This window comes from Jaculus jaculus, chromosome 1 (assembly GCF_020740685.1).
Source record: "Jaculus jaculus isolate mJacJac1 chromosome 1, mJacJac1.mat.Y.cur, whole genome shotgun sequence".
In the NCBI taxonomy this organism is placed as follows: Eukaryota; Metazoa; Chordata; class Mammalia; order Rodentia; family Dipodidae; genus Jaculus; species Jaculus jaculus.
The window spans coordinates 229008121-229027453 of record NC_059102.1 but is presented as its reverse complement, the minus strand read 5'-3'; the positions used below and the strand labels follow the sequence as shown (position 1 = coordinate 229027453).

Genomic DNA, 19333 nt, shown 5'->3' with positions numbered 1-19333 from the left:
GCTTAGGTAAGATGGATGACAGTCCCTTTTGCAACTAATAATGTAGTGAGTAAATTGTCTATGATTAGGATGTTGTGGCCAAAAGTAGTAGACTTCATTACTGTTAAGTATCAAGACCATACCAAATATTTGGTGTGCAAGGCATGTTTTTTGAGGCCAAGTGAAACAGAAAGGAGCTATTAAAATGGGTGCTGTTAGAGTGTTTGTTCATTGCACTTCACCAGGGAAGAATGGAAAGGAAACTGTTTCACAGGAGTGTGCAAGGAGTTTCCTGTTATTTCAAAATATCATGAAAATGTTCCTCAACAGAGAATAATCAAGAATATACTGACATCCTTGGATTCTGTGATGGCACAAAAGTTAGAATTTCAGCAATATGTAGGTTTCTTCCTAAAAAATACTCTCACTGCAAAAGGCTGTAATTATAGATGCTAAGTGCAACCCCACACTGTGAAACAAGCTTAGGTGAACGCTTCTTAGTAGGCACCAGGGTTGTACCTCTGCCCTGGAGCCCAGACACCACAGAACACTTGCCTCCACAAGAGGGCAGACAAGTTTCTGGGGCACACTGGGCTATCAGAGAATGTACTCTCCTCATTTAAGAGCCTTAGTATGTGGCAGCTGCCAAGAAGGGCCAAGAGGCTTCTGTCCCCAGGCTTGTGTCATTCTTGTTAGGATTACATTTGAGTTTGTGATCCTATGCAAACTGCCAAGGCTGCAGCCTCACCAGCCCCGAGCAGACTAAACATTAGGACTTCCTGGGTGCCAGAGCTTCCCAATAGGTACTATTTGCAGAATACAGAGACAAAAGCTGTGCTGAGAGGCTCTGCAAGGGCCAACCCTAGGGACATCACACCTTGGAATGGACAAAATGGAAACCAGTAGGATGAGATAGGAGAAAAAGACAGACTCAAGAACTACGACAAAAACAAAGGATCTTACAGGTTTTTATTGTTTAAAAATATTTATTTGACAGAGAAAGAGAGAGGCAGACACATAGAGAGAATGGGTATGCCAGGGCCTCCAGCCACTGCAAATGAACTCCAAATGCATACATCACCTTGTGCATCTGACTTTATGTGGGTACTGAAACTTTATGTGGGAATTGAACTTGGGTCCATCAGCTTTGCCGGTCAGCACCTTAACTGCTAAACAATCCCCCTCATACATGTTTTTAAAAGTATCAGATGGAGCATCTGAAAATGAGAATTGTCATTTAAGTTAAAATTTAGCTAGGTGTTGATGCATGTCTGGACTGTGTTTAATTCCAGCAGGGGTATGAGGATCACTGTGAGTTTGAGGCCACTCTGAGACTACATAGTGAACTCCAGGTCAGCCTGGGCTAGAGTGAGACCCTGCCTTGAGGGAAAAAATTAAATGGCCAAGCTATATAGCTTATTACATACAACATAAAAAGGAATCAGTGAGGCCGGGTGTGGTGGCACATGCCTTTAATCCCAGCACTTGAGAGGCAGAGGTAGGAGAATCGCTGGAAGTTCAAAGCCACCTTGAGACTACACAGTGAATTCCAGGTCAGCCTGGGCTAAAGCAAGACCCTACCTCGAAAAACCAAAAAAAGCCTGGCGTGGTGCCGCATTCTTTTAATCCCATCAATCACTTGGGAGGCAGAGGTAGGAGGATCTCCTTGAGTTCGAGGCCACCCTGAGACTACATAGTGAATTCCAGGTCAGCCTGGGCTAGAGTGAGACCCTCCCTTTAAAAGAAAACAAATTTAAAAAGTGAATTGAAACTTAATAGCTGAAGAAGTTGTCTAGATGGAGACATAAACAGGAAGTATGAAAGAGGTGAGAGATGTGGAGTGAAGATTAATGAGATCTTCTTAGATAGAGCTGTAGAGGAGAGGAAGATACAAGAGTTCTGAAAAAGCCTTTCAGGGTTTATGAAAAGCAAAAATTTTCAAGTTCGGGAAGCGTAATGAATTATAAACAAGAAGAGAAGTACGGAGGTGAGCATTGGTTGTAGGTTTCTGAGCATCACAGAGAAGGTGTCAGAGCAGGCAAGCAGAGGAAATGCTGCTGCTGAGCAGCACTGCTGGGATCTCTGGCCCAGTCCACCCCTGAAGCTGGGTGCTGGATGCACTTCCTACTCACTTAGGGAATCGCTCCTTACTGCCAGAAGACATTGTTGCCTCCAAAAGAGCTTTCTCCCAGTGGGTGCATTGGCAGGAAGGGCCACCTAGAACAGGCTGTCTCAGTCCCTCTTCTCCCTTGCTGGAAGAAACCACATGCGTCAGCGCTGGGTGATGGGAGAAGGGGCCAGAAGGTCTGGCCACATGTTAGAGAGGAAGCACTCCTTGAAGTGCTGTGTGAATGATGGAACTTGATTGTCTACCTCAGAGGGGCCTGATGGGAAACATAGGTTTGAAGAAAGGTACTGCAGAGAGACAGAGCACTATCATGTCTCTTGTTCATTAAAGATGAGAAGTGTATGGACTGTTCATTTCATGTCTGACCAAGAGAAATGCTGCAGCTGTAATCTGTGTGAAACAAGACTACCCAGAAACATGTGAGGATGGGGTTCTGGGTGCTTACAGGATCATGGATTCCATCTCTTCCAGTCTGTACTCTCCCTGGCCCTCTGCCCCTGTTCGTGCTCTATCCAAAACTCCAACTGAAGAGTAGAATTTAAAGGGGAAGACTACCCTTCCACAGCCCTCAGGCGTACCTGTGACCCCACGTGTCTTTTTGCTAGGGTAAACTGAATGTCTTCTTGAACTTGTCAGCACTGTTCTTTGCATTTTGGCAAATACCATGTGGAATTCCTATAAAATATACTCCATCTGGGTAATAGAAACCAAAACTCATCAAAGTACCAGAGAAATTCTGGTTGTCTGCAGGAGCTAAGAATTTCTCTTGCTTCTCTCTAATAGATGTGACACAGCTAGGAGGGCAGTATGGCTAGAGCACCTGAGCCCACAGCTTAGGTCAGGCGTGAACACTGTCAAGTTCTGTGACATCTGGTGGAGAGGTATAGACAGTATGTCCGTCCCTCTGGAAGAGCCTTTGCAGCACAGCCCACGGCCCTGTCATGTAGCTCATCTGTTTTTTGACCATGTGTATATGGCCAAGCCTGAGCATGGTAGAACTTTTGGTCTCCCTCTTTGAGGGCCTTTTTTAGTGCTTGTCATTTACCCCAGAATCCTGTAGCTGATACAGTGTCTCAGCCTGGTGGACACTTAGGCTTGTTGGTCTTTGAGGCTAGAAGTAGAAGTGGGCCTTGTAGGTATGGGTATTTGTACGTGCTTGTGGAAATAGTGCTATGTTTACAGTGAAGAGACTGGTCTTGTGGGAGGTTGGGTTTCAGATCCCCCCCGCCACATTTGGATAAGTAAAACTCGGGGTGAAGACAAGGGATAGGTATATGATAAGTTGGCTGTGTCCAGGAAGTCAGTCTTCTTATGGGAACATTACAGAGCTCTGGTGATGATGCCCTGAACATTATTGTGTACAGGAGAAAACCCTCCTAGCTGAGTGAAGGCCAATGGCCAAATGGGCTGCTATCCCAGAAGCCAAGACCTTAGACCTGTGACTGGCAGCAGCTGATCTGCAGGATGGGCAGGTCCTGTGTGCCGTTCTTTGCTTCTCCACAAGCAAAGGTTTATAAAGAATGTATATATGGGGGAGGGGAGGGAAATATGGTTTATTGTATGTAAGTATAGAAGTTGTCAATAAAAAAATAAAAATTAAAAAAAGTGTATGTGCCTCAGATTGCCCATCTGGTACATTTCCATTAGGTCCCCTTGATATCTTAGCTGGATGTGGTGGCACATGCCTTTAATCCCAGCAGAGGTAGGAGGATCATAGTGAGTTTAAGGCTACCCTGAGACTACCTAGTGAATTCCAGGTCAGCCTGAGCTAGAGTGAGACCCTACCTCGAAAAACAAACAAAAAATTAAAATTAGAATACCACCTGTTATTTGGGAGACAAAGATGTGAGATTTGTTGGAATTTGAGACCCAACATAGACCCAATATCAAAAAACAGGAAGGAGCTGAGTGTGGTGCACATGCCTTTAATCCCAGGGAGGCAGAGGTAGGAGTATCACTGTGAGTTCAGGGCCACCCCTGAGACTACATAATGAATTCTAGGTCACCCGGGGCCAGAGTGAGACCCTATCTTGAAAAAACAAACCAAACAAAACAGGAAGAAAAAAAAATGTGCTTTGGGATTTGAAGACACCCTGGCTTGTACAAGACCATTCACTGCACAAAAGCAGGGCTGACCACTCACTTTTGACTCCTAGCATTATTAAATACAATTAGCACATGTCACCAATAGCCAGAAGTCCAGTCACACTGTGTGCTGTCTTTTTGGGGTCACAGAGTTTTCTGAGATGTTGCTTCCATAGTCTCAGCAGGTTTCATGTCTCCCAGACATCACAGTCTGCTATGTTAGGTAAGGTGGGATGTAGAATAAGCCAGACCTCTAAACCTGCTCAGTGTGGTCAGATGGTGTGGGCCACAGAAAGCAGCCTTCTCCCAGGTGATTGTGGGCAGATATGTGGCTACATGAGTGCTAAGCCACTCTCCTTGGAGACAGGAGGACCTGTGAGCACACAGCTTCACCTTGTAGGGAATCTGAGGTCTTGGAGCACAAGGATATGAGCACATTCAGCATTTCCTTTGGAGGGAGGCAACAAGTGTGTCTATCTTCCTTGGTCTGGTTGATAATACAACATGTAAAAGTATGTATGGCCTGCTAAGTTGGCAGGTCAGTGGGTATGCAAGGAGTATACCAAGCATGTGCACAGAGATCACATTGAAACTTAGTGTACTGGAGTTTGTCTGTCCGTCCTTCCCTCCCTCCCTCCCTCCCTTCCTAGGTAGTATCCTGGCACTCTGTAGTCCCAGGCTGGTCTTGAACTCACAGGGATCCTCCTACCTCTGCCTTCTAGTGCTGAGATTAAAGGTGTGTGCCAACACTTTAGGCTTTGGAGCTCAAGCCACTGGCCTTGAGTTGTTGTTGCTGTCTCCCTTGGCACTTCATGGCCAGGGAGTGCAAGTCCTCTCTGCAGTTTTCTTCCTTTCTCAAATCTGTATATCATTACTTGTTTAAAAACTAGTTGGGCTGGAGAGATGGTTTAGCACTTAAGGCACTTGCCTGCAGAGCCGAAGGACTTAGGTTCAGTTTCCCAGGACCCACAAGCCAGATGCACAAGGTGGCACATGCATCTGGAATTTGTTGGAGGCCCTGATGTGCCCATTCTCTGCCCCCCTCTTTCTTTTTCTCTCAAATTATTAAATAAGACTAAAATATTAAGCCAGGTGTGGCGGTGCACGCCTTTAATCCCAGCACTCGAGAGCCAAGGTAGGAGGATCACATTGTTTTCAAGCCAGCCTGAGATGACATAGCAAATTCTAGTTTAGCCTGGGCTAGAGCAAGACCCTACCTTGGGGGGGAGGGCGCTAGGTGGTGGTGGCCTGATGAATGTAGGAAGTTTTGTTGTGTGTTATAATCAGGTGGATATCACTGCCTGTAGGCCTGTCACACTAAAAAAAAAAGCCTACGTCAGCATTCCTAGCAAGTTACCAATTTAATTTTTAAAATGACATTCTGAAATACTTTTAAAGAATTAGCAGTTGTTAGAAAAGTCATTAGAAAAATAGAGTTGTTGTGGAGTCTGAGGTGGACAGAGGTATCAGTACTGTCTAGAGCTGAGTAAATAAACCAGTTGAAGACCTAGTCTTTAATGACAGGCATGCATAGAACAGTCACCCACCTCTAGAGTCAGACACTTGCAGGAGCCAATTAAGTGCTATAAGAGAGGGCCATTCTGGGTGTATGGAATGAGAGGGAAGAAGGGAAGGGAAGGAAGGAGGGAAAACCACAGGCAAGGAGAACTTCAGGCCTATACCTCCATAGTGACCCTCCCTCTCCTTGCCAGGCCTTGACAAAACCATACTACACAGCTTTACCTTGTGACCTGGGAAACCCAGAATCTGCCTTGGCCCTGCTGGGGGGTTGGGGGACATTGAGGCAGACCCAGATAGTACTGCTGGGCAAGGAGCCTATGAGCCTTTATGCTCCTGAATCATGGATTCTGGAGTGTCTTTTTCTCCCCACCCCACCTCTTTTAAGACAAACTGCATAGTCTTTCCAATAGAGGTTGGCAGGATATTTTGTCACGGGTCAGAGGCACCCAGGACTTGCTTGTTAGGAGGCGTTAAGATGTAACAGCTCAGCTGTTACCTCGTATCTTGTTAGTGCTCTGTGTTGATGCCTTTAGATGCCTCCAGCTCAGTCCATGTTGTGGTACTGCAAGGCTGGTACGGTCCTCGAAGCACCATGGCATGAAATGGAGGTTCCTAGAAGCAAGAAGAAAGGTACAGTACTGACAAGTTGGCCTTGATTTATTTATGTATATCAAACTGTGTCTGCCATTTTATACCCACACTGTTTGGAGGAGGGCTGGGAAAGAGTTTAATTGCAGACACATGTATTAATGAGAGACCTGTCCCATGTGGGCCAGATCAGCGGTGCTTAACCATCCTGCTGCCTTCCATGTGTGGCTCAAGGTCAGGAGGCTCCAGAGGCACCTGCAGGGAGCAAATGGTTGGTGGAGGCTGAGATTTAGACCTGACGGGCTGACAACAGGGCATTTACACTGTGTCTTTCACAGCTACTGCTCACAGAGGTGGGGTGGCATCAATGCTCCCAGCACTGTCACTTCTCCCCTCACAGGCCTTCCTTGTTGCTCTGTAAGCTGTCGGGTGGAATGCAGGGGCTCCATAACATTAGGTAAGGACCCCGCCCTGAGGATTGGGCATGAAGTCTTCCCCTCCCTTTCTCCCTCACCTGCCGCACAGAAAAGCAGGGTCCTGAGCGGAAGAGGATCAAGAAGGAGCCCGTTGCCCGCAAGTCTGGGCTGCTGTTTGGCATGGGGCTGTCTGGGATCCGAGCTGGCTACCCTCTGTCTGAGCGCCAGCAGGTGGCTCTCCTCATGCAGATGACAGCCGAGGAGTCTGCAAACAGCCCAGGTGAGCCCCAGAGCCAGGTGGTCCCTAGGACCAGGAGGTATTAGCTGTGCTTGGTGGTGGGTCTTAATGCAGTTGGCCTTCCCTTGTGAAAATGGTTGGGTTCTTGGTTTCTGTGTAGCAAAGCCACCTTCTGTAATGCTCGCCTATCTCTTCCTTGACTTGCAGTAGACACAACACCAAAGCACCCCTCCCAGTCTACAGTATGTCAGAAGGGGACGCCCAACTCTGCCTCAAAAACCAAAGATAAGGTGAACAAGAGAAACGAACGAGGAGAGACCCGCTTGCATCGAGCAGCCATCCGCGGAGACGCCCGCCGTATCAAAGAGCTCATCAGTGAGGGTGCAGACGTCAATGTGAAGGACTTTGCAGGTAAGCACTTGCTGCTTTCCCTCCCCTCCCCCTCCCATCATGATTCAAATGTACACCTTGTGGCTTTGGTTTTGGGCCTTGAAGGTGTCCCTCTTACTGTCAGGTCATGTTAGGATATGGCTGATTCTGTGGCCGACATCCATCAGTGTGACTGCTGCTTCTCCAAAGGATGAAGTAGTGTTTTGGGGGAAGCCTTTCAAATAGAACCATTTCTACCATTTCTTCCTCTTCTTTCTTCTTTCTTCCTCTTCCTCTTCTTCTTCCTCTTCCCCTCCTCCTCCTCCTCCTCCCTTTTCTTCCTCCTCCTCTCTTTTCTTCTTCCTCCTTCTTCTTTTTTTGATGGGGGAAGAGATGTTACATTTAAAAGGACTGAGGACTTAAAAGTATTTAAAGGGCCAAGCTCTTTTCAGCATTTTAGGAAAATGCCGAGTTACCCCAGCAGAGGGCACTCTGTGCTATGAGTGGAGTGCTCACATAGTACGGAAGTTGGACTGGGATGCAGGACAACGTGACAGGTCACCTTCTTACATTAAGTGAAGGCACATCCACAGACCCAATATAGGCTGTGGGATTTAATTATTTAGTTCTGCAATTAGACTCTGGACTGCCACACCATGATGCAGCACCACCTTAGCAGAGCTGGAAGCTCATAACTGCAATGAAAGCAAGAGGCAAGCAAAACAGGCTTCATGCTGAACCCTAGATTTCTTTTCCTCATTGTCTAGTTTATAGTTGCCTGAGCCTACGTAATTTAAGTGCCTTATTTTAAAGCAGTTTTCCTAGGTTTTTCTGAGCCACTGTTTGTTTTGGGGTGGAGACAGAGGATGTGCCCTATTCTTTCTGATGTGTGTGGCTACGTTGTCTCATGGTAAGATTCAAAGCTTCTTAAGGGAGCTACATGTGAGAGGGGTGACACTTCATCGTCTGAGCCCAGTGGCCTTGAAAGTAGCTATGTTAGCAGCCAGCCAACTCTACAGTCTTCACATGCTTCCTTGACCCCAGTTTACCAAATTTTTTAAATGGGAAGTTTTCTCCATGTGTTAGTGAGAAGGTTGTTAGCTGCAGTTACCCTATGTGCATAAATTTTCTACCTATTTATTGCCACAGGTTGTAAATTTTCAGGTTAGCAAACTAAATGATCATTATGCAGGCGAGGCTCCATGGTAAAAAATAAAAACATACACCTTCTCTAGGCTGCCTTTGGGGTAGAGTGGCTCCCCTCCCTGGCCTTTCCCTTGCCATTCAGTATATCTCAGAGACAGGAGTGAGGCTCTTAAGGATTACATAACAAATATCCTAAGTTTCTGTTTCCAGGCTGGACTGCACTGCATGAGGCGTGTAACCGGGGCTACTATGACATCGCCAAGCAGCTGTTGGCCGCTGGTGCAGAGGTGAACACCAAGGGCCTAGATGACGACACACCTTTGCATGATGCTGCCAACAATGGGCACTATAAGGTTGGCATCTCCCCACACCCCTCACACAGCTGCTCTGTCCTAGCTAGTATTCGTGTTTTCTAGTACTGAGAAGTGCATTTTTTATCTCCCCACCCTCAAAGACCTAGCTGTCCCTCTGCCTGTCCCCAACTTTCTCACCCCAAGTCAACACCTGGACAGCCTCTCAGTTTTGATGGCCAACAGCACTATAGCACATGTACAGGGCTAACCCTTGGTCACATGAATCTGACTAGCAGGTGAATGGTGATACTCAATAGGAAAGATAGTAGCATGAGTTGCTTTGAACCCTTGTCATTGTCACTGCAGTGACATTGTCACATTGCACTACTTCAAGAGTACTGTTTTACTTAGAAGTCTGAAATGGCCTGACACTGAGAAGTAGAGCCAGCACGCAGGATAATAGTCAGCATTAGACCACTGTGGTAGATCTCGGGAAAGGGCTGCATCCAGGGCTGCATGCAGCAGGAGACTCGCAAGATATGTTGGACACACCTTCCTCCAAGAGAGTGGGCAGCAAAGATGGCATCATTCCCAAAGCTCCCTTGAGAGGCCACACACAGGACAGTGAGCATGGTGAGGTTGAGAGTACCCATGTGAGCTCAGAGTGCTAAAACATCCCTGGCCTGCTCAATTTGGAAAGTACCAGAAACCTACAACATGTAGGTCCCAAAGAACTCATTAGGATTCTCTGAATCATTTAGAGGAGGGGGCCTGTGGATTAAAAGAATTTTGAGATAGTTGGGAAAAACAAACTAATTACGTATTTGATGAGTGATTCAATTTTTCAGTGAGATAATGGAATTGTGGTTTGTTTTGCTTACTGATTTTTAAGGGCATTTTTAGAGAAATGTACTGAAAAAGCTTATGCAATGCCTGAGATTTGCTAAAGAATACCCTGGAGGCTGGGTAGTAAGTGAAGCTGGCCATGAGCTGTTAGCTGGGAGGGAGGGGACATCATCTGAATCTCTATACTTCTGTCACTGTCTGTTTTAATTTTTTTATTATGGAAATGGCACAAACCCTGGGAACACAGTGAGTCTGGCAGGCAATTCTGGGAGTTCCTTCTGGCTGGGCCCCGAGATGGAAGAGGCAAAGAGATAGGAGGCCTGAGAGGAACATGGCCTGTATTCCCGGCCTTAGTGGGAAGGTCCCAGGCCAAGAAAGTGCTGACTTCTAGCAGCAAGGGAAACAGGTCCTTGGTCCCATCACTGCAAGGAACCAAATTCTGACAACAACCCACACGAAGGAAGGAAGGAAGGAGCCAGCTTTGCGCCTTGATGTAAACCAAGCAAGACTTGATCCCTGCAGACTGTAAGACAGGTTGTGGCAATTTGTCACCGCAGCAGTAGAAACTTCCCATGCATAAAAACTATGCTGATGGCACAATGCACAACATTACCTTCTAAGTGGAAACAGACTGTGAGTGATAAGAGTGTAAACTCAATCTGAGACTGAACTGGAGGGCAGATTAAATGTTTGCACTGGAGTTCAGTGAGGTACTGTCCCAGGCACATGAGACACAGGTTGCTGATGATAAACAATTGAACAGAATGTTGCAATGTCACCTTGAATGTTTCTGTCACCCATGTAACCATCCTTACGCATGTAAAAAGCAAGGAAGAGGTTATCTTATTTTCTAATGTAAATGAAAATAAATAAACCAGCTTACAGAAACTTGGTCTTTGTTTCCTCTATTCTCTGCACCCCAGTCCCTCAAAGAAAACCCTTAAACTCTCAGAGCCCTACACTCGCTTCCTTGTGATGTGCACTGCTGACCAGCTCTCCTGTGGGAGAGGAGCCACTGGGGGAAGTAATAGCACATGGAAGAGAGATGGAGAAAACACAGAGGAAGAGAAACACTTCTGGAGGGGAGCTCTGCACAGTCCTTCCCAAAAGTGGACAGCCTTACCAGATGCCTAGAGGTCTTACTGTACTGGCTGTGCACACAGCACCCCTACACTTACACCTCAAGGCTGTTCATGGCCAAACACCAGCGTTCTTAGAATGAGCTATAGGTTTACACAGGTATGGCAGAGTGGTCATGTTTCTCAGACAGTCCACTAATACAATTATTAATGTTTTGTAGGTGGTGAAGTTGTTGTTACGGTATGGAGGAAACCCTCAGCAAAGCAACAGGAAAGGCGAGACGCCGTTGAAAGTAGCCAATTCCCCAACGATGGTGAATCTCCTATTAGGCAAAGGCACATACACTTCCAGTGAGGAGAGCTCCACTGGTAAGCCAGGCCAGCAGAACATGTGAGAGGGTGGGATGGGACTCTGTTCTGCCTGATAGGGGAGCTGCTGTGCAGTGTCTGCACATGGTATTCCCTTGCAGATTTCCACGCAGGGTCTCCAAGCTGCCTCAGATGGCTGGCTGCTTTCAGGAACTTTCAAATGCAGGACTACTGCCTGGGTGCCTCACTGCTGAGATGCCTGCAGTCTCTGCTGCAATACCAGCCCTGTCTCTCACAAAGCTCTGGCTTCCTTCTGCCCATGGCTGGCCTCAGATATGAATGAAGTGAAGTGCTTCTCCAGAAGCAGGGCCATCCAGCTTCTCCTCCTGGGTGGCCATGCGTCCTGGGAGGCTTTTCCTCACTGCAGCTGCAGAGTGTCCTCGGCCAGTGCTAGGACAGTGGTTCTGATCTACCTGACATCTCCCTTCCTGTTCCCAACAGAGAGCTCTGAAGAGGAGGATGCACCATCATTTGCACCTTCTAGCTCCGTTGATGGCAATAACACGGACTCTGAGTTTGAAAAAGGCCTAAAGCTCAAGGCTAAGAATCCAGAGCCACAGAAAACTGTGACACCTGTCAAGGATGAATATGAATTTGATGAGGATGATGAGCAGGACAGGGTTCCTCCAGTGGATGACAAGCACTTGCTGAAGAAGGACTATAGGAAAGAAACTAAATCAAACAGCTTCATTTCAATACCCAAAATGGAAGTTAAGAGTTACACAAAAAACAACACGCTTGCACCAAAGAAGGCAGCCCATCGCATCTTGTCAGACACGTCAGACGAAGAGGACGTGAGTGTTGCCATGGGTGCTGGGGAGAAGTTGAGGCTCTCAGCACACACAATGCTACCCAGTAGTAAAGCACGAGAGCCTTCCAGTTCCAGACAGCAGAAGGAGAAAAATAAAGTGAAAAAGAAGAGAAAGAAAGAAGCAAAAGGCAAAGAGGTTCGTTTTGGAAAGAGGAATGACAAATTCTGTTCCTCTGGGTCGGAGAGTGAGTCCTCAGATAGTGATGAGGATGATGGGGATTCTGTGGGGAGCTCAGGCTGCCTCAAGGGGTCCCCATTGGTGCTGAAGGACCCTTCCCTGTTCAGCTCACTGTCCGCTTCCTCCACCTCGTCTCATGGCAGTGCTGTAGCCCAAAAGCATAACCCCAGCCACACAGATCAGCATGCCAAACACTGGCGCACTGACAATTGGAAAGCCATCTCTTCCCCGGCCTGGTCCGAGGTCAGCTCTTTATCAGACTCCTCAAGGACGGGACTGACCAGCGAGTCTGACTGCTCCTCCGAGGGCTCTAGTGTGGAGTCTCTGAAGCCCACAAGGAGGAAGCAGGAGCATCGCAAGAGGGGAAGCCTGCAGAGCATGCCACCTGAGAAGAGAAGCACCTTCCACCCTTGCACGGATGGTGCTGTCCCCAAACTGGACAAGGAGGGAAAAGTGGTCAAAAAACACAAGACAAAACACAAACACAAAAACAAGGAGAAAGGGCAGTGTTCAGTCAACCAGGAACTTAAATTGAAAAGCTTTACATATGAATATGAGGACTCCAAACAAAAGTCAGATAAGGCTATCCTCTTAGATAATGACATGTCCACTGAAAATAAGTTGAAAGTGTTGAAACACGACAGAGACCATTTTAAGAAAGAAGACAGACTTGGCAAGATAAAGTCAGAAGAAAAGGAATGGCTCTTTAAAGATGAGAAGGCTCTAAAGAGAATCAAGGACATGAATAAAGACATCAGATCTTTCCGGGAAGAGAAAGACCGGTCTAGTAAAGCAGAAAGGGAAAAGTCTACAAAAGAAAAATCTCCCAAGGAGGAAAAACTGAGACTGTACAAAGAGGAGAGGAAGAAAAAGTCCAAAGAACGGCCCTCCAAGCTAGAGAAGAAAAATGACATGAAAGAGGACAGGATTTCCAAGGAGAAGGAGAAAGTCTTCAAAGAGGACAAAGAAAAACTCAAAAAAGAAAAGGTATACAGAGAAGATGCTACTTTTGATGACTATTGTAACAAAAGTCAGTTTTTGGAGCATGAGGAAACCAAGTTTAGCCTTTCTGATGATCAGCAGGACAGGTGGTTTTCCGACCTGTCTGACTCCTCTTTTGATTTCAAAGAAGACAGTTGGGACTCTCCGGTGACCGACTACAGGGATATCAAGAGTGACTCAGTGGCCAAACTTATCCTGGAAACAGTGAAAGAAGACAGTAAGGAAAAAAAGCGTGACAACAAAATCCGGGAAAAACGAGACTTCAGAGATTCTTTCTTCCGAAAGAAGGACAGAGACTATCTGGACAAGAACTCTGAAAAGAGAAGAGAGCAAACAGAAAAGCATAAAAGCATGCCTAACTATCTCTCCGAGAAAGACAAGAAGAGAAGAGAGTCTGCTGAAGGCGGCCGGGATAGGAGGGATGCTGTGGAGAGCTCCCGAGAGCGGAGGGATGGGCGCGTGCGGACTGAGGAGGCACACAGGGAGGACCTGAAGGAGTGTGCTTGTGAGAGCACCTTCAAGGACAAGCCAGACTGCGACTTCACCAAGAGTCTGGAGCCCTGGGAGCGGTCCCACACGGCAAGGGAGAAAGAGAAGAAGGAGGGCCTGGAAAAGGAGCGTAAGGAGAAGGTGAGGACAGAAAAGTACAAAGATAAGTCCAGCGAAAGAGACAGAAGTGAGAAATCTATCCTCGAGAAGTGTCAAAAAGACAAAGAATTTGAAAAATGTTTTAAAGAGAAGAAAGATAGCAAGGAAAAGCATAAAGACATGCATGGTAAAGACAAAGATAGGAAGACATCTCTTGACCAAGCAAGAGAGAAGAAGGATAAGACATTCCCTGGTATCATCACAGATGACTTCTCTGAAAAAAGGGATGACAAGAAGGGGAAGGAGAAGAGCTGGTACATTGCAGACATATTCACAGATGAAAGTGAAGATGAGAAAGATGATTACATGGCTAGTGCCTTCAAGGTCGGAGAGGCCAATGAGTCACAGAGGATTGACAGTCTCCAGGAGAAGGAAGATGGGAGAGAGCTGCACCCCTCAGACAGGCACAGGAAGTCATCTTCTGATAGGCAGCATGGGGAGAAGCCTAGAGACAAAGAGCTCAAAGAGAAGAAGAAGGACAGAGGAGCTGCCGAGTTGGGGAAAGACAAAAAAGAAAAGCTCTTTGAAAAGCACAAAGAAAAGAAAGATAAAGAGTGCTCAGAAAAATACAAGGATAGGAAAGATAGAACTTCTGTTGACTCTGCCCAGGAAAAGAAAAATAAACAGAAACTCCCTGAGAAGGTGGAGAAGAAGCACTCTATTGAAGACAAGGCCAAGAGTAAGCATAAAGAGAAGCCAGAGAAAGATCACTCCCGAGAGAGAAAGGCCTCGCGGGGCCCTGAGGTGGAGAAGAGCCTACTCGAGAAGCTGGAGGAAGAGGCTCTTCATGACTATCGTGAAGACTCCAATGACAAGATCAGCGAGGTCTCATCTGATAGCTTTGCTGACCGTGGCCAAGAGCCCAGCCTGAGCACCCTCCTGGAGGTGTCCTTCTCTGAGCCACCACAAGAAGACAAGACCAGGGAGAGCACCTGCCTGTCAGAGAAACTGAGGGAGAAAGAAAGGCACAGGCATTCCTCATCATCCTCTAAGAAAAGCCATGAGCGTGAGAGAGCCAAGAAAGAAAAGGCTGACAAGAAAGAAAAGAATGAAGACTACAAGGATGGCAGGAAAGACTCCTATGATAAGGACTTTTTGGATGCTGACTCTTATGGGATTGCTTACACTACAAAAGCTGACATTGAAGAGGAGCTAGATAAAACAATTGAATTGTTCTCTGCAGAAAAGAAAGACAGAAATGACTCTGAAAGAGAGCCTGCCAAAAAAATAGAAAAGGAACTTAAGCCGTATGGTTCCAGTACCATCAGCATCTTAAAAGAGAAGAAGAAGAGGGAGAAACACAGGGAGAAGTGGAGAGATGAGAAGGAGAAACACCGCGACAAGCATGTGGATGGGTTTCTGAGACACCATAAGGATGAGCCGAAGCCTATAACCAAAGACAAGGACAATCCTCCCAACTCCTTCAAGGAGAAATCCAGGGATGAAAGCCTGAAGCTCAGCGAAACCAAGCTGAAGGAGAAGTTCAAGGAGAATGCCGAGAAAGAAAGGGGTGACCTTGTGAAGATGAGCAATGGGAACGACAAACTCCCAGCATCTAGAGACCAAGGCAAGAAAGACACCAGGCCCCGTGAAAAGCTCCTGGGAGATGGTGACCTCATGATGACAAGCTTCGAAAGGATGCTATCCCAGAAGGACCTGGAGATCGAAGAACGCCACAAGCGCCACAAGGAGCGCATGAAGCAGATGGAGAAGATGCGGCACAGGTCTGGTGATCCCAAGCTCAAGGAGAAGAAGCCGACTGACGATGGGCGCAAGAAGAGCTTGGACCTTCCTTCCAAGAAACCTCTGGGGCTAGATTCTTCTTTTAAAGACAAAAAGCTTAAAGAGTCAACTCCCTTGCTGCCTGCCACAGAAAGTAAGCCACACTCGGGACCAGGTACAGAGTCTAAGGACTGGCTAGGTGGGCCACCCCTGAAGGAGGTCCTACCTGCTTCACCCCGAACTGAGCAGGGCCGGCCCACTGGGGTGCCCACCCCCACCTCAGTGGTGTCATGCCCCAGCTATGAGGAAGTGATGCACACGCCCCGGACCCCATCTTGCAGTGCTGATGATTACCCCGACTTGGTGTTTGACTGCGCTGACTCCCAGCACTCAATGCCGGTCTCCACCACGTCCGCTAGCGCCTGCTCCCCACCCTTTTTTGACAGGTTTTCTGTGGCCTCCAGTGTGGTTTCAGAAAATCCAGGACAAACACCCACAAGGCCTCTTTCCACCAACTTGTATCGCTCAATCTCTGTGGACATCAGGAGGACCCCTGAGGAGGAATTCAGTGTTGGGGACAAGCTGTTCAGGCAGCAGAGTGTCCCTGTAGCTTCTAGTTTCGACTCCCCAGTCCAGCACTTGCTGGAAGACAAGGCTCCTCTGCCACCTGTTCCTGCAGAGAAGTTTGCCTGCCTGTCCCCAGGATACTATTCTCCAGACTATGGTATCCCCTCTCCCAAGGTGGACAATCTGCACTGCCCTTCGACAGCTGTGGTCAGTGCCACACCACCCCCAGAAGGCGTCTTCTCCAGCTTACCAGCAAAGGCCTCCCCTTCCCCCAGAGGTGAGCTGCTAGCCCCAGCCATTGAAGGGGCTCTGCCCCCAGACCTGGGTCTCCCTCTGGATGCCACAGAGGACCAGCAGGCCACAGCTGCCATCCTCCCACCAGAGCCCAACTACCTAGAACCCCTGGATGAAGGCCCCTTCAGCACTGTCATTACAGAGGAGCCTGTTGAGTGGACCCACCCTGCTGCTGAGCAGGCCCTTTCCTCTACCCTCATCGCCAGTGCCTCTGAAAACTCTGTCAGCTGGCCTGTGGGCTCTGAACTGCTGCTGAAGTCTCCACAGAGGTTCTCAGAGTCCCCAAAACATTTCTGCCCTTCAGAGTCCCTCCATGCCACCACCCCAGGACCATTCAATGCTGCAGAACCCCAGTACCCTGTCTCTCCGGTCTCCTACCCTTTGCCAGCTACTGAGCCAGGCCTGGAGGAAATCAAAGAAGACGAGGCGGGAGCAATCCCAGAGGCCATCTCGACTGCAGAGGGAGCTGCTCCTTATGCTACTCCTGCCAGGCTGGAGTCCTTCTTTAGCACTTGCAAGTCACTCCCAGATGCACCCTTAGACACAGTCCCTGAGCCTACATGTGTCACCACTGTGGCTCAGGTAGAGGCTCTAGGGCCCCTGGAAAGCAGCTTCTTGGACAGCAGTCACAGCCTGTCTGCCCTTGGCCAGGTGGAACCAGTGCCTTGGCACAACACCTTCACCAGCCCTGAGGATGACCTGGACCTGGGGCCTTTCTCATTGCCAGAGCTCCCTCTTCAGGCCAAAGACACTTCAGATGTTGAGGTGGAAGCTGTGGAGGGAAGTCCTGTTCCTCCAGAAGAGAACCCTTCTGGGCCCCCTGGAGTCCTCAACAATGGGGATGTCTCGACATTGGCAGCTGAGGAACAACCAGCACCACCTCCCGAGGAAGCATCGCCCCACCTCCCCACGGAGCTGGAGCCCTCAGAGGAGCCAAAGCTGGATGTGGTTCTAGAAGCCACAGTGGAAGCAGAGACCCTGCCAGACAAGAGAACCCCTGAGGACTTGGACTCTAGCTTGGTGGCAGCCCCTAGTCCCCTTGAACAGCATCCCTTGGGAGGTGGGAAAGAGGAGACTGAGGCTGAAGACCCTTCTGCTGCTCCCTGTTGTGTACCAGATGGCCCCACCCCGGATGGCTTAACACAGGCACACAATGGTGCTGAGGCCACCTGTGCCACCACTGTGGTGGAGGGGCCCCCAGGAAGTGTCCAGCCAGAAGCTACAGACCCAGAGCCCAAGCCCATAGTTGAAGCTCCTAAGGCCCCCAAGGTAGAGGAGCTTCCTCAGCGCATGACCAGGAACCGGGCCCAGATGCTGGCCAGCCAGAGCAAACAGAGCACAGCCCCTGCAGAGAAGGACCCAGTGCCTGCCCCAACTTCCAGAGCCAAGGGCCGTGCCTCAGAGGAGGAAGATGCCCAGGCCCAGCACCCCCGCAAGCGCCGCTTCCAGCGCTCCAGTCAGCAACTGCAGCAGCAGCTGAACACGTCTACACAGCAGACACGGGAGGTCATCCAGCAGACACTGGCCGCCATCGTGGATGCCATCAAGCTGGATGCCATTGAGCCCTACCACAGTGACAGGTCCAACCCATACTTTGAGTACCTTCAGATCAGAAAGAAGATTGAAGAGAAACGGAAGATTCTCTGCTGCATCACGCCACAGGCTCCCCAGTGTTATGCTGAGTATGTCACCTATACAGGGTCCTACCTCTTGGATGGCAAGCCACTTAGCAAGCTGCACATCCCTGTGGTGAGTGTCCCTGGGTCTGTGTGTGCATGAGTTCCAGGTGATGGCACCACAGGGCACCTATAAGCAGACCCTGGGGAGCTGAGAAGAGAGCCACTGACCCTCCTTACTGTCATTTGTGGGGTCAGTGGCTTATTCTCAGCAGCACCCCTTCCCTCTGTCTCATCTACCCTCTCCCCTCATTTCTGCTGTTTTCTCTTTGACTCCCCTTTCATGGTTAAACGCCTCAGCTGACTTTCCAGCCCTTCCCATACATGTCTGGCTTCCTGGATCTCACTGGCACCCTGAAGCCTCTTCATACCTCCCATTGGACTTTTAGGACACCAGCAGCGGTTATTTTGCTGGCAGACCCATCTTTAGGGTTCTGTGGCACATCACGCTTGGCCGTGTAAACACCACCTCTTGCTTCCTCCAAGAGCACCTCAAAACCAACTTTTATAATTATTAAATTAGTATATTTATTTATTGAAGTACAGAGCCAAGGAAAGGTACCCACATAGCTAGAGATTCCACATGGAGGGCCTGGGAAAACCATGGAAAAAAAAGACAAAAAAAAAAAATAAATGTTTAAAGAGCTCCTACCATGTGGAGAGCTGGAGGCGGTAAAAAGCCCATGTAAGGGCTGGGGGCTCTCCTCTCAGCTGGCCAGGCTGGGCCTACAGGCCCAGGTGAGGGGAAACTCACCAGCAGCTGGAAGTTCCCAAATGAGCAGCCAAGTCAGAGCACATGCCCTCCTCTTGCAAGTGTATTTATAACCTGTGGTGCTGGGCCCCGCCTTCCAACTCAGGTGAACCAGAGGGACAGCTAAAACTGACTTTCTATCTCTGGCTGGACTTCTCACTGTGAGGAGCACATGCTACCACATATGTCCTGCTCAATGAACTCTTCCAAATGGATTGTTTTCCTCCCCACCTTTAGGGTCTTTCTTACCAACAAAGGCAAAGGGGAGCCCTTTGACACCCCTCTCCCCTAATCAACTCCCTCTTTACACAGTGGTTTGTACAGCTGCCTTACTCATTTGCTATTCCCCAGCCTGGGTGGACTTCAGGGTTTTTAGGACAGCCACTGTTTTTTGGTAATATCAAGCCTGGGAAGAATTTCCAGTAAGGAAGGACCATGCTGGCACCTACTTCGGCAAGAAGTGTTCCCACTGTATAACTGGGAGTGCAATCCTCTTGAGCCCAGCAGGAGGTACAGGTCTCTTCCCTGCCTCAACATCCTGACTCATAGCTGCATGGACTATTCTATTGGGGAGAATATGGCCAAACATTTCCATTCAGTAGTACTTGTATCTTCTCCTCCTCCTCC

The 19333-nt window shown here is 48.5% G+C and overlaps 1 protein-coding gene across 8 annotated transcripts in view; it reads left to right on the top strand.

Annotated features, from left to right (window-relative positions):
• Nucleotides 1–19333, top strand: part of Ankrd11 (ankyrin repeat domain 11) — a 260811-nt gene that overhangs the window by 232435 nt on the left and 9043 nt on the right. For 5 of the 8 annotated variants that reach the window (XM_045156013.1, XM_045156017.1, XM_045156040.1 and 2 more), the window contains 5 exons: nt 6827–6997; nt 7163–7366; nt 8681–8823; nt 10910–11057; nt 11499–18028. In XM_045156013.1, coding sequence (XP_045011948.1) covers nt 6827–6997; nt 7163–7366; nt 8681–8823; nt 10910–11057; nt 11499–18028 — 7196 coding nt within the window. Of the gene's footprint in view, nt 1–6246; nt 6344–6826; nt 6998–7162; nt 7367–8680; nt 8824–10909; nt 11058–11498; nt 18029–19333 lie in introns of all 8 variants that reach the window. The other 3 variants (XM_045156021.1, XM_045156035.1, XM_045156020.1) reach the window with 2 other exon arrangements.